Below are 24890 nucleotides of genomic sequence, written 5' to 3' on the forward strand. Positions count from 1 at the left end.
GTAGATTTACATTGTATAATTCAGCAATTTTCGAATATAGTTTGTACATGAGTTCTTTGCTATTTTCTAGATTTTTGTTTGCTTCCAGTGCTGCCGCTGTAGATAATGTCAGTTTACGATACTATAATACTGTACTATAATTTGCTGTGCAAACTGAATGCAGCAAACTGCAAACTAAAGACCAGTCTGGTCATAAATGGGTTAAAGTGGAAAGTGAGTTATCTTTGCCATACATGATGACTGAGAAATTTCCCCAGATCCTCTGGTATCTGCTCCCCCCTCCCTTCTCCCATCCCCACCTGAGTCTGAATCAACTCTTTTGTCTAAACTTTTGGTGGAGAGCTGCTGCCTGTTTGCTTAGTGTCAAAAGTAATTTTGAGGGCAGTTAAAGAAAAGGGATGATATCAGCAGACCAATGAGAAATTTCTGTTTTTACTGGGCATGTGAAGAAGGAACCGGTAAAATTCCAAAGGGCTTTGTAGCACCACCCAGCTTGTGAGGGAATAAAAGGAGGCTGTGGGAGTGAGAACAGTTACACTCCTGTGATCTGCATCTCTACGTCTGCACCAGCCTTACACACTAGAACAATGTCATACAGCATTCGCCAGACTTCTAGTTCTTACAGAAGTGGTCTTGGTAGTGGAGCTGGGAGGGTCTCCTTCAAAGCCCCAAGTGTTCATGGTGGGTATGGGGGCCAGGGTGTTTCCGTGTCATCTGCCCGATTTGTCTCCTCTGGGTTTGGTGGTGGTGCAGGTGGAAGTGGTTATGGCAGTAGCTTTGGATCTGGTGGTGGCTATGGCGGTGGCTATGGCGGTGGGTTCAGTGTCAGCGTTTCAGGGGATGCCCTTTTGTCTGGAAATGAGAAGGAGACCATGCAGAATCTAAATGACCGCCTGGCCTCCTATCTGGACAAGGTGCGTTCTCTGGAGACCGCCAATGCAGACCTAGAGTTGAAGATCCGGGAGTGGTATGAAAAACAAGGACCCAGCCCAACCCGTGACTACAGTCACTACTTCAAGATTATTGAGGACCTGAGAGACAAGGTAAGCTAGCATTGATGCCAACCATAACATATGTTACAGATCTCATTTGTGCTGGAGGACATTAATTCAATTCGTACACATGAAGACAACTTTCTCATTCTCTGATGTGGTGACTTCACCTATCAATTCTATAACTTTTCTATTATACTACAAGTTGTTGCTCTATATAAGCTGCTATATCTTACAACCACATTGCTTCCCCATATTTCATATACTGGATTCCTTCATGCCAGGGCATGGTGGGAGTCGTAGTTTCACAACAGTCGGAGAACCACAGGTTGGCATGAAGCAGGTGGAAAAAAAACATTCTTTATAGAATTCCTGTAGTGTAAGCAAAACCTCAGCAAGGTTAGGAGAAGTACAGAAAACTGGCCAGACCGGTTTACTACATGGAAAAAGCATCAGTTACACGTATAATAATCTCCTTAAGCTGTTATGTTAATGTAACCTAGGTAATGAGCAATCTATTATAATTACTATTAATTATGTATAATTATAACATAGAAATGAAGATTTTTCTCATTGTATGTATCCAGCTGTTTTGAAGAGGTGCGTAAAGGTTAAATTGAGTAACGTGTGTAGCATTAGTGGTTTATAGTCTCCTATCCTTTAGGTTGTTCATTTTCTGCAATAATTTTTTGTTAGAAAGGTCACCTAAGTCTAAAAAAGGAACACGAAAAAAGAGAAAAAAACAGTGATCACACTTAATCATTGTTGGAACATAGTAGCAAGTGTGCTATATGCCTACACTGCCCCCACTGGGGAAATGAAGAGTTACAGTATTCCCCCCAAAACAATCACTAATACAGGATGATCTTTATCAACGAACCCCCAGTAGTATCTCAGGATTCCGTAAGAGAGTTTATCTTCTCGCTACATTTGCTATTTTGCCTTTATATTTAACGGTATCTTTAGGTTTGAGCTTATTCTTCAATTGTGGAATTAGATTGTAAGCTCTGCAGGTATAACACCTTAGTAGATATTTTCCGTTTAGTTAATACTATTTTAGAAGTCCAGGGATCAAACGATCCAGGAGACAAACAGGTACTCAGAGTGCAGGTGCAGTTACTTTTATCTTTGTCCTCTATCCTTTGGGTGTGGCATAGCCTCAGAGCACAGTGATTACTATGTAGCTCATTATGTTACCGTCATGTCACAACTCACAAGTGTTGATTTGCTGGTAAATTACACTAAAGAAGGGTGAGGTGAGGTTTGCTGTCAGTAAGAGTAAAAATTAATGGATGTTTTCTAATATTAGGATTGTAAAAAATGTAAACTCTCTTGCCTTTCAGATTCTTGCAGCTACGATTGACAACTCCAAGATTGTCCTTCAGGTGGACAATGCCAGGCTGGCAGCAGATGATTTCAGAACCAAGTGAGTGTGACAAGTTTAAGGCAAGGGATTATATTCTCTATATACCCAGCTTTAACTGGTCCCATGCACCTTTTCCGTTGGTGATGTGACCAATAAAGAGGTTCCCCTCTAGACAGCTACCACAGCGTAAGTAAAATAGGCAGTGTGGTAATGGTTTAAGGGTCATGCCTCCTTGCCATGCTATAAGAAAAGGGTGTGCATAAGTCAGCTCTGGTTCTTTCTGACCCAAGAAGGGTGGTGTGGTAGTAAGAACCAAAAACTGAGCCACATTTCCATTGGGCTCCCCTTTCTTCTACACAAAATTATTACACCTTTCATTACATTTGTTATGAACTTTGCTATGGACAAGGGCAGACCTACTGACTGTGGTACATCTACCCTGGTTGTTATCCTTGGCTGAGAGATGTTAAGGAACTCTTGGCTACTTTCGAGGAGATGAAGAAGAATTACCAATAGTTAATAGCAGTAGATAACATGCCCATTTAAGGCTTTGGTTATTTATAAGCTGCTAGACATAAATGTCTTTGTCTCTCGGGGGTTTATGAAAACGATGTCTAAAACAAGTCAAACATTATAAAAACACAACGAATACAGTTATTTTTAGTTTAATTAACATCATATGTTAGTGTATTTTTGGAAATACAGACTTTGCAAAATATCCCATATCAGGACAAACCAGCTATCTAGCAAACGATATGCTTCATTGCTACAAATATGGCCATGGAGTTAAGTGATTATGATGCTCTATTTGGATCTAGAAAGGTTTCTGGTGGCTAATCTATGGTCTAGCTAGATCTAGAAAGATTTCTGGTAGTTAACTTCACAGTATGAAATATTATATGCCCACTGTTAGAGCATTTAATCAAATATGCTGCAATACCGGGCAAAGCCTATGGGAAAGAGTGGCGTTGGCAGTAAACTGAATCTTTACACAAGATGAATGAAAGCCTAGCTGTGATTCTGTAGTATTTTCTAAGTAATTTATTGTCATACATTAATGTGGACCAAAACTATGGAACACTCAGGACCTCTCATGAACACTAAAGTGTTGGGTGTGGCACAGTTCCTGTGAAACTTTAAACATCTGCTCCGGGATATAGATTTTCTATTTCCATTGTCCACTCTGAGATAATACAGAATAAAGAAAGTTAATGAATAATCAGTCCCATAGCAACAGGAAATTACAGTTGAATAACATACATAACCTTCACATAAGGAGAACCTAAAACACCCACGTCTCCTGTTGAAAAGCTATGGGATGTATAAACACTGTCGTGTGCAATTCTTTATATATAATGAAAAATCTTTGGGTACAGAATATCCTATTGCCAACACGACCATGCTGGTTCATGTCCAGGCTTTACATGGGTCCTTCAGTAGTGTAGAAAGACACAGTCAGTACTGCTTCTGCACACATTTCTGTGTGTTCTGGCTGACTACTCAACTAGCACCTATTGTGTTTGTCTAGGACCTTGGCCAATATCCCACTAAGCTAACAGATTAACCCATTCCTGTAGTGGTCACACCTAGCTATAAAACAAAAGGGTCAATAGAAAATTTTCTCAGATGAATAAAATGGCTATATCAGCACAGTTTTACGGATTCTTTAATTCTTTCCCTAAGATTTCGAATACACTTTCCAAGTGAAGATTTCGAACACTCCCCAAAGCTATTACTTACCGTATGTTTTATTTGAACGAAACAATAAGAAATGATCGGATAACAAGAAATCAGGTTCACTAGTAAAGCCCCACATGGACGTTAGTTGGTGATCAATATGGGCTACTGAAGATGGTCATTGGGCTGGTAGATATCTAACATGTGTGGCTTATTTATAAAAGGGTTTTCTTGTTTAAAAATGCCATGTAACAACAACCTATTGGGGAATTTGGAGTTAATAGTGGAAATTTATTATATTTATTTTTAAATAAGAAGCTACAAAAATCATATTCTTTATTGATGACCATGGTAAATGGGAATGGTAATACTTTATTTCTCCAGTGGTGGTGCTGGTGAGAAATTTAACACTTAGGTCCCCATTTACCAAATTCTTTATACCAGAAAACTGGCATTATACACTTTGAAAAGTCACAAAATATTTGTGCAATGCGGAGTTGTGCAAAAATTTTGCAACTTTTGATGTTTCAACAAAAACTTTGGGCAGCTCCGCCAAAAACGCACATGGCATGTGTGGAGAGCGAAGACACATACCACTGATAAGACACGTGCCTCTTCGTGAATTTGGTACATCTTATTCCTGTATGCCCCTCATTAAGACTGGCATATAAAATGCTAGTCTTAATGAACCTGGTTTTATGCTGCAAAACAGGCCACACTGGTGAAATGCCCCCTAGTTTTTGGTGAGACTCAGCTGAGGAGGATGTTTTTTATTCATAATGCATAGTCCTTTCTTTAGCTAGAGCAATTTTTGTTTTAACGGTTTGATTCTTTTAGGGATAAAATGAATTATCTGAACACAATTTTTAATGATGAGCTAGTATTTGACCAGAGGTGCTGGTTCCCAACTTCATTGTTATGAATGGTGTGGATCCAGTAGAAAAAGATTGAATAGCCCTGATCTAAAGTCATCAGCTAAGTCAAAATACCTTTCCTCAATGTAAAACTGGTAAGCAGTAGCAACAATGCAAAACACAAAATTCAGGTTAATATTTAAAGTTCTATCATATTTGACCCCGAATACACAAATCTTAACACTGATAAAGGTCCTGAGATAACTAATGATAATTTACTTGTTTTCTTAGGTTTGAAAATGAACTTGCTCTTCGCCAGAGTGTGGAGGCTGATATCAATGGACTTCGTAGAGTGTTGGATGAGCTGACCTTGGCTAGAACAGATCTGGAGCTCCAGATTGAGAACCTGAAGGAAGAACTGGCTTACTTGAAGAAGAACCATGAAGAGGTATGTTTTTCACACATTGAATAATGTTAGATATAGTAGTGAATAAGGGATGTAACCATAAATGGTATAAAAAACATATTCTAAGTGGTGTAAGTCTATACTGATATGAATGTTGTGAGAGTCTAAAGATATGTCTCATGTGAAATTTTACTGTCTCCTCTAGGAAATGAATGCCATGCGTGGACAAGTAGGTGGACAAGTCAGTGTAGAAGTGGACTCAGCACCAGGTGTAGATCTTACCAAGATTTTGGCTGATATGAGAGACCAGTATGAGATTATGGCTGAGAAGAACCGCAAGGATGCTGAGGCCTGGTTCTTTACAAAGGTAAGTTCAGATATTCACTGTTACCTTTCTGTGCTGTAATTTTTCTTGGAATCCCATTCCATCCTAATGTTTTTCTTTTTCGTGGTCTAGTCTGAGGAACTGAATAAGGAAGTTGCAGTACATACAGAACAGATCCAGACCAGCAAGACAGAAATCACTGACCTAAGACGTACACTCCAAGGTCTTGAGATAGAACTCCAGTCTCAGCTTAGTATGGTTAGTATTGACTGAATGCTTAGCCACAGTTATGTAAAGTTAAGAGTAGATGATGCAGTTCCTTCATCATTTAATTTTTTTTCCAAATAGAAAGCATCCCTCGAAGGTACCCTCGCAGAAACGGAAGCACGATATGGTGCACAGCTGTCACAAATTCAGGCGTTAATTGGCAGTTTGGAGGCACAGCTTAGTGACCTCCGCGCAGACATGGAACGCCAAAACCATGAGTACAAATTGCTTATGGACATCAAAACACGCCTAGAAAAGGAAATTGCCACCTATCGTCAGCTCCTGGAAGGACATGACGCACAGTAAGTAATACTTTTATCTATACAGTACATCTGGAGTAGTATATTTCTTAAGACATTCCTTACATATTGGACTAAAGTCAGCCAAGCAAACCAATATAGGTGGGATCAGCCGACTATCTAATGTGTATTGGCGTCTCTTGACTCTCTCCTTTGAAGAAGAGAAGGACCACATTTGCTGAAATTCAGTGGTCAATCCTTTTGTTTTCCCTAGAGATAAGCAGCTGCCAGAGGAGTCTGACAACAGCTCTCAAATAGAGAACACTGGAGAGTCAAGAATTCCTATATACTTGGGGTTGGGAGAGATACATTTGGGCCGAATGATCATTCAGCCGGCATCTATCTAAAGTGTATAGGGGATTTACATGTACCTAGTAACTACACATAATAAAGAATTATTTGCATGGGCTGAATGCAGTTACACTGATAATACAATTAAAATTCACTTAGGACATTTTCCACATGTCATTGACATGTTTAGTATGGGACCCTACTGATTGCTAGAATGAAAGGTCAAGTGGTGCTCTGACAGATTCCTTGGACTTTTCAGTCTGAGATCTTGACATAATAAGAAAACCTTTTATTGTGTTTGGAGGATCTATGATCTATCAGCCTCTCATTTTAATAATCCAAGCTCAATGACTCCTAACAATAACATACTTTGAAATGTCTCACTCTGAAGTAAAAAATGTGGACCTACACTTTAAGAAGGACTTCAACATTTGAATCTACATTTATGAGAAATTCAAAGCCTCAACATTTAAGGTCATTTTAGGTTATTTTAAAGAAAAGTGGGACTAATAAGAGCTAAAAGAGGCTATACACATTCAATAGCTGCCTGAAAATACTCCTGACTCCTTGTACACATACTTACTCGATTGAAATTTATGTTTTTTTTAGTGGGGAATGGGGAGTAGTCCACTGCCAAACACTACTGACAGTCTCTGATCTTCCGTGAGATCTACAGGATTCTAATGTGTATGCGGGTCTTGTGTTGAATAGTGAACTAGTCATTTTTCTATGCAACCTACTTATGTCTGCCATTGTCTTTTACAGGCTGATCGTGGGCACAACCAAAGACTGTGAGTATGCATAAATCTAATTTATGTCAAAAACTGACAAACACCTTTCCATGGATTGTGTGATATTGCTGCTAAGGCTATTTTCACACTAGCGTCGGAATCTGCCCGTCGCAATGCGTCGGGCTGAGATTCCGGCGCTAGCGTTTGATGCGCCGCACAACGGGTGCAGCGGATGCATTTCTCCGGCGCATCCGCTGCCCCATTGTGAGGTGCGGGGAGGTGGGGGCGGAGTTCCGGCCGCGCATGCGCGGTCGGAAAAAGCGGTCCGTCGGCAGCAAAAAACGTTACATTTAACGTTTTTTGCTCCCGGCGGTCCGCCACAACACGGCGCAACCGTCACACGATGGTTGCTACGTGTGGCAATGCGGCGCTAATGTTAATCTATGGGGCAAAAACGCAGGATGCGTTTTTTGCCATAAACGACGCATTGCGACGTATTGCAAAAAACGCCAGTGTGAAAGTAGCCTTAGCCACATTCATGTGAATGTAGATGAGCTGCAATACAAGTCAAAGCTCATGGACAGGCGTGGTGTGGTTTCTGGAAGAATGCAGCCATGTTTCTAAATTCTGTAGAACGCATTTAAGGGAGGCAATATTTACAAGGTATGCTTCAGAGAAAACATATATTGGAATAGGAGCCATAGACAAGGTGATGAGGATGACCAGCCATGGAAGTACAGTAGGTCTCAGCAGACTTCTTCCTTATCCTCTGAGCAAAATTGACAAGTATATCCCTACAACGTAGTCACATTGTCCTTTCCTGCTCAGCTAGACTGGCTGTAATCCCCCTTTAAAAGTATTGGGAGAAACCTGTCAATCATGCTGAGTCAGGAAGGATGAAGCCAGAGGGGACACACGTTCATGACTAGTCATCCTTCCCACCCTATCCTTGTTTATGGTATGTTTTGGTGAAACACTGCAGCCTTTCAGAGTAAAACATATTTGCAATATTGAGCCTGTCTTTCCAGCAACTCTTTTCATGAGCAGCAAGTATCATCTGACTTTAAATAAGTCTCAACAGAATGTTTATTTTATAATCCCTCCTAATTATGTATGTAATTTTTTGTAAATGTATTAAAATACTAACCAATGTCTGTCTCCCTGGTTTCCAGCACAGCTCTGGTCCTCTTCTGGCACAGGTGACCTGAAATTAGACTGGTCAGATCACATATGAGAGTTTGTGTGAAGTGGAAATTGCTTTCTCTATGTAAGTCAATGAAACCTCATTTGTCTCAGACATTACACTGAGAAAGCAGTTATCACTCCGAACAATAGACGCTATGTGAGCGGACTAAGCTGAAGAGCGGTCCCGTGTCCCGAAGAGGACCAGATTGATACTGAATACTGGGGAAAATGACAATTGGTAAGTATTTTAATATACTTGCACACCATTATATACATAACCTGGTGGGATTATGGAGTCATAATTATGCTAGACTTCTTAAAGGGGTTGTCTACTACTAAGACATTCCCTTCTCACGCTGAATGTTTGCCTTTCATTAAAATAAAAACACCTATACCTGCCTCCCGTGCCGACTCTGTTGAAATGGTGTCTGCACTCGCATTTGCTCACATGATGTAACAACTTCAGGTGAGCCTTGGGAGAGCAAGTACTGACACCACTGGAACTGGGTCGGCATAGGAAGTGAGTATAGGCGGTTTTATTTTAACGGAGGCAAACATCAAGAGTGAGAAGGGGTTGTCCTTGTAGTGGTTAACGCCTTTAAGTGTTAGCTAAGGGTGGAGTTGACTCAAATGACCAATAAACTGCATAGGGCTGTCTCAGATTAATTGGCTGAGAATTCACTGCAATACCAGAACCAGCTTTTTTTCAAATCTCAGAAAATCACATTAAATATTAGGGTATGTGCACACATCAGGATTTCTTGCAGAAATTTTCCTGACAAAAACCGGACATTTTTGCCAGAAAACATCATGCGTTTTTAACCCGTTTTTGGTGCGTTTTTTGTGCGTTTTTTCCCAAATGCATAAAATAGCAGGAAAAATACAGAAGAACCGCAAAATTAATGAACATGCTGCTTTTTTTACCGCAATGCATTTTTTTCACGGAAAAAAACGCATCATGTGCACAAAACATGCAGAATGCATTCTAAATGATAGGATGCATAATGTATGCGTTTTTAATGAGTTTTTATAGCGTTTTTACTGCGAAAAAAAACGCGAAAAAAGCGAAAAAACCTGAACGTGTACACATAGCCTAAAACTTGTAAAATGAATGTGCTTGCAAAGAGTGGATTCAGAGTTGCTATTGACTTCAGATGTGCCTTATCACACATGTACTAAAAGCTCAGCCAAGAATAACATAAATCTTTAATGGCTAATTCTTTTAACAAAAGCAAACGTCTGTGAGAAATAGAGAATAATCAGAGGAAATGTTTTGACGCTTCCCACTGACCTTCTCAGTGGTAGTACAAAAAACATTGCTCAAACAGTAGCTGCCAACATACATAAAAAATAACATGACATGCCAACTAACATAAAATAATATTTAGGGTTGGACCAAGGCTAGCTGGTGCCCACATATGGCTCCTGGGTCGCTGCTCATTATGGGTCATTTATATTTCTTATATCTTCTAATGTGGCAGAGAGGACTCTCAGGTACCACCACATGCTATAATTGACAGTTGCATAGACATGTCACTAATTTTTCTTTCTTTTCTTTTAGTTAAAATTGACAGAAAGTAAATAAAATCTTTGGTTGACATTAAGAAGCTGCATCGTAGGAAGACCCTCCTTTTTTTTCGCTCTGAGAATGGCTTACACGGCGGCTAGGATCCATGAATCGTTTTTCGATCTACTGATGTTTGTAGATGGTTAAAACCTGGAAGAAGTGAATGAATAGGATGCTTGCTTTTATAATCTGTTTGCTGCAGCTGCTTAATAAATTACAACTTTTGGGTCAAGCATAAAATAAGTGTCCTTGTATATTTAAAGTAATTATTTTTTTGAGAGGCCGGAAATATGACATCACCTCCTGGATCCCAGAACCCATGGATGATGTCTCTTGGTTGACTGTAACAGAGCTTTTGATAACCCAACTTAATTTTCTACAGAATAGGTTCTGGTAATGTTTGGAGTTCTTGGAGTATAAAACAGTAATCCCATATATTATTATTTATTATACTTTCCTTATTTAGCACCATCATATTTCACTGCACTTAAGGGTATGTGTCCACTTTCAGGATGGCCGGCGGTATCGCCGGAGCGGCTTAGCCGCTCTGCGGTAAGCCCAGCCCCCTTTCTGGGACGCGATGATGCCGGATGTGTTCATAGCACACATCCGGCATCATCGCTCCCCACCATAGGGCCCTGTGCTATATCTTGCAGCGACGCAGCGTCGCCGCAAGATATACGGACATGCTGCGATCTGAAAAGACGCGCAGCATGTCCGGAGTCACAGGGCCGCCGCGTGCGTGTTACCACGCATAGTGGAGACGGGATTTCATTCAATCCCCTCCACTATGCTGTAACATCTGGACGCTGCGTGTCTGACGCTGCGGCTCTATGCAGCGTCAAACACGCAGCGTTTACTGCACGTGGACACATACCCTAAAAGACATCATCATCACAGTCCACATTCAGTTCACAATCTAAATTCGTTATCAGGATGTCTTTAGAGTGAGGGAGGAAACTGAAGACCTCGGAAGAAACCAACACAAATATGGGGACAACACACAAACTCCTTGCAGAAGTTGTCCTTGGTGGGATTTAAACTCAGAACCCAAGCACTGCAAAACCACTGTGCTAACCACTGAGCCAACATGCTGCTAATAACAACACTGATGATAATAATAGTACCGTATTTTTCTGACCATAAGACGCACTTTTTTTCCCTCCAAATTTGGGAGGAAAGTGTGGGTGCATCTTATGGTAGGGATGTAGCATGTGGGGAGGGGGTAGCAGTGAGTGGGATCGCACTGTTATCCCACTTCAGGAGGCACAAAAATGTCCCCACTGCCAGGAATCAGTGCTGGGGAAACCATGTGGTCCCGATGATTAAGTGCAGTGAATATTCATTAGCTACTCCCCGCCCACCTATCAGCTGACCAGTGAGCTGGGAGAGGCAAATGAATACTGCACTTAAGCAGGGACACACATGGCTTCCCCAGCGCTGATTCCTGCAGCAGCTGGGGAGATCTGTGTGTCCGGGGCAGGAGGAGGCAGCAGCAGGGTCCGGAGGAGAGGAGATCGCTGTACCTTCCTGGGCTGGAGCTGAGTGCTGTGCAGTGTGTACAAGGAGGACCTGTGATGATGTCAGAAGTGGGCGGGCTGGAGAATCACATGGCAGCACAGAGCCCTCCCTCTTCTTGACATCATCACAGGTCCTTCAGACTCCAACACTAGAATCTGCTGGCTTCCATTACCTGTGCTGTGGAAAGGCAACAAGAGGGAGGGCTCTGTGTGCAGTCATGGGATGCTTTTACCTCACCACAGTGTGGCTGGCTGCCACAATTAAGAGGTTAGTCTTTCCAAAACACAATAAAGCACTCTGTCATTTCTTTAGTGAGCTATAACTCCCAGCATGTCATAGGATCTGCAGGAAATGCTGGGAGTTATAGTTCTCCCATGGGATTTTAAAGCAGCCCTGTGCCCCCATTCTTATACTCACCCTCCAGCATCTTCATATAGTACTTCACAGACACCACACTGGTCCCGCAGCTTCCAATATAATAACATACTATTATATGTGGTGTTATTATATATAATAGTATGTTATTAAATATTTTTCCACATTTTTTTGCTTCAAATATTTTTTTTACTATTTTCCACCTCTAAAACCTGGGTGCGCCTTATAGTCCGGTGCATCTTATAGTCCGAAAAATACGGTAATTATTATTATTCATATAGCCCCAACAACGTCCATAGTAACTCAAAGCTCATTCATTCTGTTTACAATCTATAAGGAAATAGCTGAAACACAAAAGGTAAAAACAAAATTGTATGGTCCAGCCATCTTTGTAATAAACTAGAAGCTTGGGCTGATAAACAAATGGCAAATGAGCTTTAATGGGGATAAATGTAAGGTCATGCACTTGGGTAGAAGTAATAAGATGTATAATTATGTGCTTAATTCTAAAACTCTGGGCAACACCGTCAGTGAAAAAGACCTGGGTGTATGGGTGGATGACAAACTCATATTCAGTGGCCAGTGTCAGGCAGCTGCTACAAAGGCAAATAAAATAATGGGATGCATTAAAAGAGGCATAGATGCTCATGAGGAGAGCATAATTTTACCTCTATACAAGTCACTAGTTCGACCACACTTAGAATACTATGTACAGTTCTGGTCTCCGGTGTATAAGAAAGACATAGCTGAACTAGAGCGAGTGCAGAGAAGTGCGACCAAGGTTATTGGAGGACTGGGGGGTCTGCAATACCAAGATAGGTTATTACACTTGGGGCTATTTAGTTTGGAAAAATGAAGGCTAAGGGGTGATCTTATGTTAATGTATAAATATGTGAGGGGACAGTACAAAGACCTTTCTGATGATCTTTTTAATCATAGACCTGAGACAGGGACAAGGGGGCATCCTCTACGTCTGGAGGAAAGGAGGTTTAAGCATGATAACATGGCACACACGTGGTCAAATGAAAGTGAGATTTAATTGAAAGAGAGTACATACAGTATTGACGTTTCGGTCTCAGGTTAGACCTTCATCAATGTACCTCTCTTAGAGTATTTCATAGATTGACGTACTAATAGGAGATTAATCCCTCTGCTTGTGGCTGGTACAGCTATAAATAGCAGGCTACACTTGGCGCCGGTGCTGTGCTGTGCGGACGCGGCATCCACCACTCGTCCTGAGTCTCACAGGTCTATAGTATGACATGGGAAAGCAGAGGCAGCCAAATAAAATTCTCATGGTAATACCCAGTGACACGTGTATATCGCTAAGCAGTAACTGCACCCATGTGCTGCCCCAAATATAAAACGCTGCATTAAGTTAAGTGGTTACCCATTGTAGGTCCAGACCTGGAGACAATCTCCCCGCAACCCCTGATGCGCGTTTCTGCATTTATAGGAAGTTCGGAACCAACTGTGTATGGATGTAATTAAAATCACAGCATGGTGAAGGGTGGGGCATTCAAGTCAGAAAAATAGTACATAGCAAGTAATGGTAAACTGACCATGCTGTGATTTTAATTACATCCAAACACAGTTAGTTCCGACCTTCCTATAAATGCAGGCTTTACCATGATATTAGCCAGAAGTAAGTGTTCACACTAGGCAGTCAGGTCAGGGACCCATCCGATCCATGAGATTACCTTTACGTTTGGTGGATGGGCTCACATTTTTGTGGCCAAATTTTGTGCTAAGCATCTCATATGTTTTTTCATAGATTTCACGAGCCATTATGCTATTCACATTTCATGTATCACACATTCCCTTGCTTTAGTACAATTGAGTGCAGCTATTCATCTATTTGCTATGCGCCGTACTAGTACTGCTCTGTGGGAACTGCGTTCCTGCAAACCACAGTACTAGGATGGCAGCACGATCGCGCAGTCTCACGGTAAATAAAACGTCAACTTGTCCAGCAAAAACAAGACCTCACATGACTCTGGGCCAAAATATGGATAAATTATAGCTCTCAAAATTTTGTGATGCAAAAACAATTTTTTGGCAATAAAAGCGTCTTTTAGTGTGTAACAACAGCCAAACATAAAAACCCGCTATAAATAGTAAATCAAAACCCCCTCTATCACCCCCTTAGTTAGGGAAAAATAATACAATAAAAAAAGTATTTATTTCCATTTTCCCATTAGGGTTAGGGTTGGGGCTAAAGTTAGGGTTAGGGTTGGGGCTAAAGTTGGGGTTAGGGTTTGGATTATGTTTACGGTTTGGATTAGGATTAGGGGTGTGTCAGGGTTAGGGGTGTGGTTAGGGTTATGGCTAGAGATGGGATTAGGGTTAGGGGTGTGTTGCGGTTAGGGATGTGTTGGGGTTAAGGTGTAGTTAGGTTTGGGATTATGGTTAGGGGTGTGTTTGGGTTAGGGGTGTGGTTAGGGATATGGTTAGGGTTGGGATTTGGTGTTAGTGGTGTGTTGGCGTTAGGGTTGGAGTTAGAATTGGGGGGTTTCCACTGTTTAGGCACATCAGGGGCTCTCCAAACGTGACATGGCATCCGATCTCAATTCCTGCCAATTTTGCATCGAAAAGTCAAACGCTGCTCCTTCCCTTCCAAGCTCTGCCATGCGCCCAAACAGTGCTTTACCCCCACATAAGGGGTATCGGCGTCCTCAGGACAAATTGTGCAAGAACTTTTGGGGTCCAGTTTCTCCTGTTACCCTTGATAAAACAAAACAAATTGGATCTGAATTACATTTTTTGTGAAAAAAAGTTAAATGTTCATTTTTTTTTAAAACATTCCAAAAATTCCTGTGAAGCACCTGAAGAGTTTTTAGGATGGTGTCACTTCAGGGCATTTTCTGTCATGTAGGCCCCTCAAAGTCACTTCAAGTGTGAGGTGGTCCCTAAAAAAATGGTTTTGCAAATTTTGTTGTAAAAATGAGAAATCGCTGGTCAACTTTTAACCCTTATAACTTCCTAACAAAAAAAATTATGTTTCCAAAATTGTGCTAATGTAAAGCAGACATGTGGGAAATGTGATTTTTTAAACTATTTTGTGTGATATGACTCTCTAATTTAAGGGCATAAAATCTAAAATTTTGAAAATTGCCAAGGTTTCAAAATTTTTGCCAAATTTCTGTTTTTTTCACAAATAAACGCAAGTCATATCAAAGAAATGTTACCACTGTCATAAAGTACAATATGTCCTGAGTGAGAAAACAATCTCAGAATCACTAGGATCCATTGAAGCGTTTCAGAGTTATGACCTCATAAAATGACAGTGGTCATTATTGGAAAAAATGGACTGGTCAGGAAGTTGAAAACATGCTTTGGGGTGAAGGTGGATTAAGGGTAGCCAGGGCCCCGGGCTGTTGAGACTCTGTGGGCCACCCGGTCATGTGACGGGGTCATGCGACGGGGTCATCATATACCTGAACCAGATTATCCCAGAAAAATAGTTGCTGAGTGAAACTCCACTTCTCACCTATCACACATTAACAGTTCCCATCACCAGATCACACATATAACCGGCAGCTTTTATTTTGGCCAAAAGATTTTTCAAGCCGCCACCATAACACGATAGACACTTTTTTGCCAGGCCCTACACTATTGTAACCTATTAAATATTTGTTAAATTATGCAATACAATTTAGGTATATTTTCATTTATTTTTCAGTTTTTAAAATTACCACTAATATCACATACAAGGAACAAATACAACACTATGACCAGACCACATATTATCACCAATGACCGAATAATATCACATACAAAGAACAAATACCACCGCACCATGACCAAATAGCACATACAAGGAAAAAATACCACAACACCATGTCCAGACCACATATTACCACCACATAATGACCTAATACTGCAATACTGATCAGTAATTAATAAAAACACAATACTATCACCATAAGTGCCATTATACACAGGAGATCTGTACTTAGTATGCAGTGTCTGTGTAGAGGTTATACAGCGATCAATGGTGACATTATACACAGGAGCTCTGTGTATAGTATACAGGGTCAGTGTATAGGTAACACACTGACTCCCCAGTGACGTATCTAGGTGAAGTCTTTCATCTTTCATCCAGCACAGACCACCATCACTTCTTCGGGCCAGGGCTTATCTCTGCAGGAAATAACACAGTTATCTCAAGCTCCGCTTGCAGAACACATTACTTAATTTTTCCCAACTTCTACATTACACCACATGAAGAAAAAGAGGCAACAGAGTGTCACTCTACACAGTAACAGGCCTGCCCCCTCATTTAAAACAGTATACTCAAAAAATAAAATAAATACAGTACATCACTGCAGTAATAATATCCCTAAATTAGTCCCTATGGTAATAATATTCCCCATCCTGGCCCCTGTGTGCCTCATTCCTGGCTTCAGCCATATGTTCTCCCATCCTGCTTTCATGAGTATCCATTCTGCCCCATATGATCTCCCCATCCTGCCCCATCTGTCTCCATCGTATCCATCCTTCCCCATGATCCAATCCTGCCCCATGATCCTGCACGATCTGTCTCCAATCCTGCCCCCAGTGTCTGTCACCAATCCTGCCCTGTATCTCCATTCTGCCCTGAATCTCCATTCTGCCCCCTATGTCTCCAGCATTCTGCCCCGTGTCTCCAGCATTTCTGCCCCCAGTGTCTCCAGCATTTCTGCCCCAAGTGTCTCCAGCATTTCTGCCCTCAGTGCCTCCAGCATTCTGCCCCCCTTTGTGTCCAGCATTCAGCCCCCAGTGTGTCCAGCATCTCTGCCCTCAATGTCTCCAGCATTTAGCCCCAATTGTGTCCAGCATTCAGCCCCCAGTGTGTCCAGCATTCTGCCCCCAGTATGTCCAGCACTCTGACCCCAGGGTGTCCAGCATCTCTGCCCCATCTGTGTCCAGCATCTCTGCCCCCATCTGTGTCCAGCATCTCTGCCCATCTGTCCAGCATCTCTGCCCAGCATCTCTGCCCCATCTGTGTCCAGCATCTCTGTCCCCATCTGTGTCCAGCATCTCCGCCCCATCTGTGTCCAGCATCTCTGCCCCATCTGTGTCCTGCATCTCTGCCCCATCTGTGTCCAGCATCTCTGCCCCATCTGTGTCCAGCATCTCTGCCCTCATCTTTGTCCAGAATCTCTGCCCCATTTGTGTCCAGAATCCCTGCCCCATCTGTGTCCAGCATCTCTGCCCCATCTGTGTCCAGCATCTCTGCCCCATCTGTGTCCATCATTTCTGTCCCCAGTGTGTCCAGCATCTGTCCCCAGTGTCTCCAGCATTCTGCCCCATCTGTGTCCAGCATCTCTGCCCCATCTGTGTCCAGCATCTCTGCCCCATCTGTGTCCAGCATCTCTGCCCCATCTGTGTCCAGCATCTCTGCACTCATCTGTGTCCAGCATCTCTACCCCATCTGTGTCCAGCATTTCTGCCTCCAGTGTGTCCAGCATCTGTCCCCAGTGTCTCCAGCATTCTGCCCCCAGTGTCCTGCATCTCTGCCCCATCTGTGTCCAGCATCTCTGCCCCATCTGTGTCCAGCATCTCTGCCCCATCTGTGTCCAGCATCTCTGCCCCATCTGTGTCCAGCATCTCTGTCCCCATTGTCTCCAGCATCTCTGCCTCCATCTGTGTCCAGCATCTCTGCCCCCATCTGAGTCCAGCATCTCTGCCCCATCTGTGTCCAGCATCTCTGCCTCCATCTGTGTCCAGCATCTCTGCCCCATCTGTGCCCAGCATCTCTGCCCCATCTGTGTCCAGCATCTCTGTCCCCATCTGTGTCCAGCATCTCTGCCCCATCTGTGTCCAGCATCTCTGCCCCATCTGTGTCCTGCATCTCTGCTCCATCTGTGTCCAGCATCTCTGCCTCCATCTGTGTCCAGCATCTCTGCCCCCATCTGAGTCCAGCATCTCTGCCTCCATCTGTGTCCAGCATCTCTGCCTCCATCTGTGTCCAGCATCTCTGCCTCATCTGTGTCCAGCATCTCTGTCCCCATCTGTGTCCAGCATCTCTGCCCCATCTATGTCCAGCATCTCTGCCCCATCTGTGTCCTGCATCTCTGCTCCATCTGTGTCCAGCATCTCTGCCCCATCTGTGTCCAGCATCTCTGCCCTCATCTTTGTCCAGAATCTCTGCCCCATTTGTGTCCAGAATCCCTGCACCATCTGTGTCCAGCATCTCTTCCCCATCTGTGTCCAGCATCTCTGCCCCATCTGTGTCCAGCATTTCTGTCCCCAGTGTGTCCAGCATTTGTCCCCAGTGTCTCCAGCATTCTGCCCCATCTGTGTCCAGCATCTCTGCCCCATCTGTGTCCAGCATCTCTGCCCCATCTGTGTCCAGCATCTCTGCCCTCATCTGTGTCCAGCATCTCTACCCCATCTGTGTCCAGCATTTCTGCCTCCAGTGTGTCCAGCATCTGTCCCCAGTATCTCCAGCATCCTGCCCCCAGTGTTCTACATCTCTGCCCCATCTGTGTCCAGCATCTCTGCCCCATCTGTGTCCAGCATCTCTGCCCCATCTGTGTCCAGCATCTCTGCCCCATCTGTGTCCAGCATCTCTGTCCCCATTGTCTCCAGCATCTCTGCCTCCATCTGTGTCCAGCATCTCTGCCCCCATCTGAGTCCAGCATCTCTGCCCATCTGTGTCCAGCATCTCTGCCCCATCTGAGTCCAGCATCTCTGCCCCATCTGTGTCCAGTATCTCTGTCCCCATTGTCTCCAGCATCTCTGCCTCCATCTGTGTCCAGCATCTCTGCCCCCATCTGAGTCCAGCATCTCTGCCCCATCTGTGTCCAGCATCTCTGCCCCCATCTGGGTCCAGCATCTCTGCCCTCATCTGTGTCCAGCATCTCTGCCCCATCTGAGTCCAGCATCTCTGCCCTCATCTATGTCCAGCATCTCTGCCTCCATCTATGTCCAGCATCTAGGCCCCATCTGTGTCCAGCATCTCTGCCCCCATCTGAGTCCAGCATCTCTGCCCCCATCTGTGTCCAGCATCTCTGTCCCCAATGTTTCCAGCATTCTGCCCTGGGCCCCCTGGATCGCTGCTCTCAATTTAAAAAAAAAAAAAGAAGTTCTTCTCACCTGGCCGCTCTCTTGCCAGACGCCGGCAACATGCGCGCTGCGGCTGATGTCTAGTGTTGAGCGATCCCTTCCGATATTCAAAGGTATCGGTATCGGATGGGTTCGGCCGATATCCAAAAAATATCGGATATCGCCGATACCCGATACCAATGCAAGTCAATGGGACACAAATATCGGAAGGTATCCTGGATGGTTCCCAGGGCCTGAAGGAGAGGAAACTCTCCTTCAGGCCCTGGGATCCATATTCATGTAAAAAATAAAGAATAAAAATAAAAAATATAGATATATTCACCCCTCCGAAGGACCCTGGCTGTCACCGCTGTGAGCGTCTGCCTCCGTCCCTAAGAATGCAGTGAGTGAAGGACCTTCGATGAAGTCGCGATCAGGTGACCAGTCACCTGACCGCTTACCTGACCGTGACGTCATCGAAGGTCCTTCACTCACTGCATTCTAAGGAACGGAGGCAGACGCTCACAGCGGTGACAGCTAGGGTTCATCGGAGGGGTGAGTATATCTATATTTTTTATTTTTATTCTTTATTTTTTACATGAATATGGATCCCAGGGCCTGAAGGAGAGTTTCCTCTCCTTCAGACCCTGGGAACCATACACACCACACACGCCGAAGATGACAGGGAACACTTCCGATTCCGATTTCCGATATCGCAAAAATATCAGAACTCGGTATCAGAATTCCGATACAGCAAATATCGGCCGATACCCGATATTTGCAGTATCAGAATGCTCAACACTACTGATGTCAGCTGCCAGCCTCCGATTGGCTGTCGGCTGTTAACGATTGATGTGCGGGTACGGGCCCGAACGTCAATAGCGTTAAACTGCTGCAGCGCCGATAGGGGCCTGGTGAGCAGATGAGACAGAGCCCGATGCGGGCCCCCTTTACCCACCATGCCCCATACGCCAGTCAGGGAAGTAATGAAGTAATGGCCTGATGGCGGCTGAGGTCAATCTCTAAGCGGCGCTCCGGCGCCCTGCTGTTAGCGGCATGCCGCTCATCACACACAAAAAAAATTCTTACACATCTTTTTGGATGGAAAAATAAAAATTGTTACCTTCACCCTTCCACAAGGTGCAGCCCACTTTTTTGAAACTTGTACAGCATGCAAAAAAGGGTAAAAAGTTGAGGTAACATGGACGTCGCAATTTCATAGGGGTGGTATGGAGCAGGCTTAGAGGCTGAGCCGATTCTATACCTGGCAGATAACAGCTGCATGTCACAACCAGGATCTGTTTCTACCAGGCTCAAATCTCTGACAGAGGCATTAAGGTATAATCAGAGTACCAGACAATCACATTGTGACAATGCCATGCGTGACGTTATGCTAAACAAAACCTCACAAAGAGGAAAAATATTAACCCATTCCGTATATTCATAGAAAAATTGGAGGAATTGAGTATTAAAGGTTAAAACGGGTACTTTATTATAAACCTGTCAAGTGACATAAATACAATACAAAAGATAATAAAAGAAGAAAAGGATGATGTACACGATAACAAATACCATCAACCCCCCAGTAATGCACAAAGTCTCTAAGTAATAGGAAGCGAGCTCTCCATAAGGTGCAAACGTATCATAACCAAGTGGTCTATATATACATGTGTATTTCTAGAGCAGCGCTTACCAGCAAACAATCAATGGGGTAGATGATACCAGGTTGCATCCAAGAGCACCCCAACGCACGTTTCGCCTATTGGTGTACAGCTTTTTCAAGGGGATCATACACATGTTGAGGATTTGCCTGTGGACTTTTCTGCACGGATTCTTCCTCTCTTGGCAGAAAACCGCACGGATTTGATGCAGATTTTCATGCGTTATTTTCATGCGGATTTGTATGCTTTTTGTAAGCTCAATAAAGATATATTTTTTAACAAATAAAAAAAAGAACTGTGATGTCATTTCCTTGCCAACTTCTTCTTTTACATACTCCATTGAAGAATAATGTTTACACACACAGATAGATAAATAGATACAGTATATAGATAAATAGATAGATATATCTATAGATAGATAGATAATACCAAGCATGATGTTTAGTAATAAACATCATAAAAATGGTACATAAAGAGTTAAATAAAGACACACCCACACACACAAAATCTGCTTTAGGCAGTAGTCACATTTGCGAGAAACTCGCACAAGTCTCGCACCTCAATGCCAGGCACTGCTGCCGGCCCTCAGACTGGAGCGTTCAGCTGCATAGAAATACATGCAGCCGCACACTCCAGTACCGAGTGCTGGCAGGAGTGTTGGGTATTGAGGTGTAAGACTCGTGTGAGTTTCTCGCAAGTGTGACCCCGGCATTAAACGCAATATCTGTTTAATTTAAAAAAATGGAAAAAAATGGTGTGGGCTCCCATGCAATTTTCCAAACCAGAGAGGGAAAGCCAGCAACTGGGGGCTGATATTTATAGCCTGGGGAGGGGGTAATACCCATGGATCTTCCCAGGCTATTAATATCAGCTTACAACTGTATACTTAAACTTTACTGGCTATTAAAATAGGAAAGCCCCCCAAAAATGACCAGAAAAGGCTATGCTGAAAGCTGTGGGCTGATATTAATAGATCACCAAAATATGGAGCATATATACCACCACAAAAAAGCTTCTTAGAATAAAATTGTATTCTTTAATTAGACAAGTAGATAAAAACAGAAGTCATTAGATTATTCCTACCGTATACAAACAGAGCTATTCAAATAAGGCCACAGATGCCAAGATGTAAAGTAACTACAGATAAGACAAAAGACATGGGTATAAATGATATACAGTCATCAGTAATATCCCCAATCAAGGTTTCAAATTAGACTAAAGTTCTAGTGCATCAAAGATATAGGGATGACCACATCTAGGTGTCCTGGACATTTCTCCCTGTACTTCGGTCAGTGACCTTTCATAGAGAACTCCCTACCTACAGCACTATGTGGACATATATATTAAAAAATGGTCTTACCCATGTTAGTGTCCATCTGCAGCCATGCGCCCCGACGCGCGTTTCGCAATGGCTTCCTCGGGGGGCCAAGATGCTGTGGATTTGCTTACTCAATGGAAGTCAATGGGTGCAGAAATGCTGCAGATCCGCAAAAAGAATTGACATGCTTCAGAAACTAAAATGCTGCAAATCTGTACGGATTTTTCAACAGCATGTGCTCACCAATTCTGGATTCACATAGATTAACATTGGTTGTGCACTATATTGCGGATTTGGTGCAATTCCACAAGGCCAAAAACGCTGCGGACCTACAACAAAATCATCCTCATTGTGTGCACATAGCCTTAAAGTGTGTCATCATGGAGGCGCATCATTCTAAGAGCCCATCGACCAACCAGTGACATGATCACTGGTCACCCAATGTGTTGCTATAACAGCCGGGGGTCTGTTGAATACCCCTGTTTCTGCCATCATGGAGCTCCATTGATATCCAACCTACAGCAGGCAAAGACAGTTTTTAGATTTTGACTAAATACAGAAATACTGTGGTATTGCTATATATAGTACAATCGATCAGACAATCGCAGGTTCAAATCCCCTAAGGGGAATAACAAATATAGTGAAAAATAAAAATAAGAAGTTTTAAAAAGTTTGTGAAGTAAAAAAACCTAAAAAGTCAAAATCACCCACTTTTCCCCTATTAAAAATAGTGAAATTAAAAAATACACATATGAAGCAATACTGCATCCATAAAAGTCCAGTCTATCAAAATATAACAGTAATAAACCCTACTGGTAAACATCGTAAACGGAGAAAAATTCAAAACGGCAAAATTAAGTTTTTTTTGTTTGCAGCATCAAGACTAAAAAATGCAGTAAGAAGCCATAAAAACGTTGTATTTACCCCAAAATGGCATCAATAAAAACGTTGGCTCTCCCCACATAAAACAAGCTCTTATGCTGCTAAAATGAACAAAAAATGAAAATGTTATGGGTCTCAGAAAATAGTCACTTTTTTCATCACTAATGTCTTATTTTTTTTTACATTTAAAATTATTTTTAAAAAATTGAACAAGTTTGATATTGCTGCAATAGAACTGACCTGGACAATCATGATGCCAAGTGAATTTTACCACACAATGTATGCTGTAAAAACAATTCACAGTAAAACAACATCAAAATGCATTTTTTCCCTGCAATTTCACCAAACTTTTTTTCTACTTTTCCAGTACAGTGTGTGGTAAAATTAATTGTGTCACTCAAAAGTACCACCCATTACACACACAATGTTCTTACACATCTTTTTAGATGGAAAAATAAAAAAAAGTTATGGCTTTTGGAGGAAAGATTGGGGGGACGAAAACTAAAAAATGGAAACTGGCAATGTTGGGAAGGGGTTAAAACCAGAAAACATGTGTGAACTGTGATAACATGTTCACCAATAGCCTCCTTACCTGAATGGAGTGATAGTAGTAGTATTACTAGTAGTACCAGTACAATGGAATTTTATTTTGACACCGAGCTGCCATTTGTCAGTCAGTTATTGTTTAGAGAAAATGTCGGAATTGCTGCTCTTTGCCTGAAAGCTTTCATCATTGCAGCACGTCAAGCAGTCTTCATGCTGAAATCCCGTAAGATTTATCATTACCTGAGAAGTGTCAGAAATCGTATAAACCGGAGGATTGTCTGAGCAAACACAATTACCATACAGAAGGAAGACAATAGACGTTTTTCTTTAGAATAAGGTATCGACCCGCATTGTCGAAGGAGACCGAAACTGAGCTAAAGAGCTTATGAGCTTATGGCAGCTAGTAACCACTAGGCCACCAGGATTTCCATCGCAGTCGTCTAATTTTGGATGGCTATTAATATCAGCTCACAACTGTATACTTAAATTTTACTGGCTATTAAAATAGGAGAGCCCCCCCCTTCCCCCCCAAATGACCAGAAAAGGCTATGCAGAACGCTGTGGGCTGATATTAATAGATCACCAAAATATGGCGCATATATACCACCACAAAAAAGTTTCTTAGAATAAAATTGTATTCTTTAATTAGACAAGTAGATAAAAACAGCAGTCATTAGATTATTCATATACAAACAGAGCTATTCAAATAAGGCCACAGATGCCAAGATGTAAAGTAACTACAGATAAGACAAAAGACATGGGTATTTCAAATTAGACTAAAGTGCCTAGTGCATCAAAGATATAGGGATGACAACATCTAGGTGTCCTGGAGATTTCTCCCTGTACTTCGGTCAGTGACCTTTCATAGAGACCTCCCTACCTACAGCACTATGTGGACACATATATTAAAAAATGGTCTTACCCATGTTAGTGTCCATCTGCAGCCATGCGCCCCGACGCGCGTTTCGCAATGGCTTCCTCGGGGGGCCAAGATGCTGTGGATTCAACTTACTCAATGGAAGTCAATGGGTGCAGAAATGCTGCAGATCCGCAAAAAGAATTGACATGCTGCAGAAACTAAAATGCTGCAAATCTGCATGGATTTTTCACCAGCATGTGCACACCAATTCTGGATTCACATAGATTAACATTGGTTGTGCACTACATTGCGGATTTGGTGCAATACCGCAAGGTCAAAAACACTGCGGATCCACAACAAAATCATCCACAACGTGTGCACATAGCCTTAAAGTGTGTCATCATGGAGGCGCATCATTCTAAGAGTCCATGGACCAACCAGTGACATGATTACTGGTCACCCAATGTGTTGCTATAACAGCCGGGGGGGTCTGTTGAATACCCCTGTTTCTGCCGTCACGGAGCTCCATTGATATCCAACCTACAGCAGAGTTCAAAGACAGTTTTTTGATATTGACTAAATACAGAAATACTGTGGTATTGCTATATATAGTACAATCGATCAGACAATCACAGGTTCAAATCCCCTAAGGAGAATAACAAATATAGTGAAAAATGAAAATAAGAAGTCTTAAAAAGTTTGCGAAGTAAGAAAAAAAAGATAAAAAGTCGAAATC

At 42.5% G+C, this 24890-nt stretch overlaps 1 protein-coding gene across 1 annotated transcript; it reads left to right on the forward strand.

Moving 5' to 3' along the window:
* Positions 1-317: 317 nt before the first annotated feature.
* On the forward strand, positions 318-10203 carry LOC138664662 (keratin, type I cytoskeletal 19-like). Its single transcript, XM_069751557.1, has 8 exons — positions 318-1043; positions 2336-2418; positions 5181-5337; positions 5501-5662; positions 5753-5878; positions 5969-6189; positions 7243-7268; positions 9955-10203. Exons 1-8 carry the CDS (start codon positions 588-590, stop codon positions 9972-9974), a joined length of 1251 nt encoding a protein of 416 aa, XP_069607658.1. The 5' UTR covers positions 318-587; the 3' UTR covers positions 9975-10203.
* The last annotated feature ends 14687 nt before the right edge of the window (positions 10204-24890 follow it).

Source organism: Ranitomeya imitator, chromosome 2 (assembly GCF_032444005.1).
Source record: "Ranitomeya imitator isolate aRanImi1 chromosome 2, aRanImi1.pri, whole genome shotgun sequence".
Classification (NCBI taxonomy): Eukaryota; Metazoa; Chordata; class Amphibia; order Anura; family Dendrobatidae; genus Ranitomeya; species Ranitomeya imitator.

Bases quoted from the DNA above. Each gene is read 5' to 3' on its own strand.
- LOC138664662 (XM_069751557.1), top strand. From the start codon at position 588: ATGTCATACAGCATTCGCCAGACTTCTAGTTCTTACAGAAGTGGTCTT. The intron at 5,879-5,968 runs GTTAGTATTGAC...TTTTCCAAATAG, and splicing joins TCCAGTCTCAGCTTAGTATG to AAAGCATCCCTCGAAGGTAC. The intron at 6,190-7,242 runs GTAAGTAATACT...TGTCTTTTACAG, and splicing joins CTGGAAGGACATGACGCACA to GCTGATCGTGGGCACAACCA.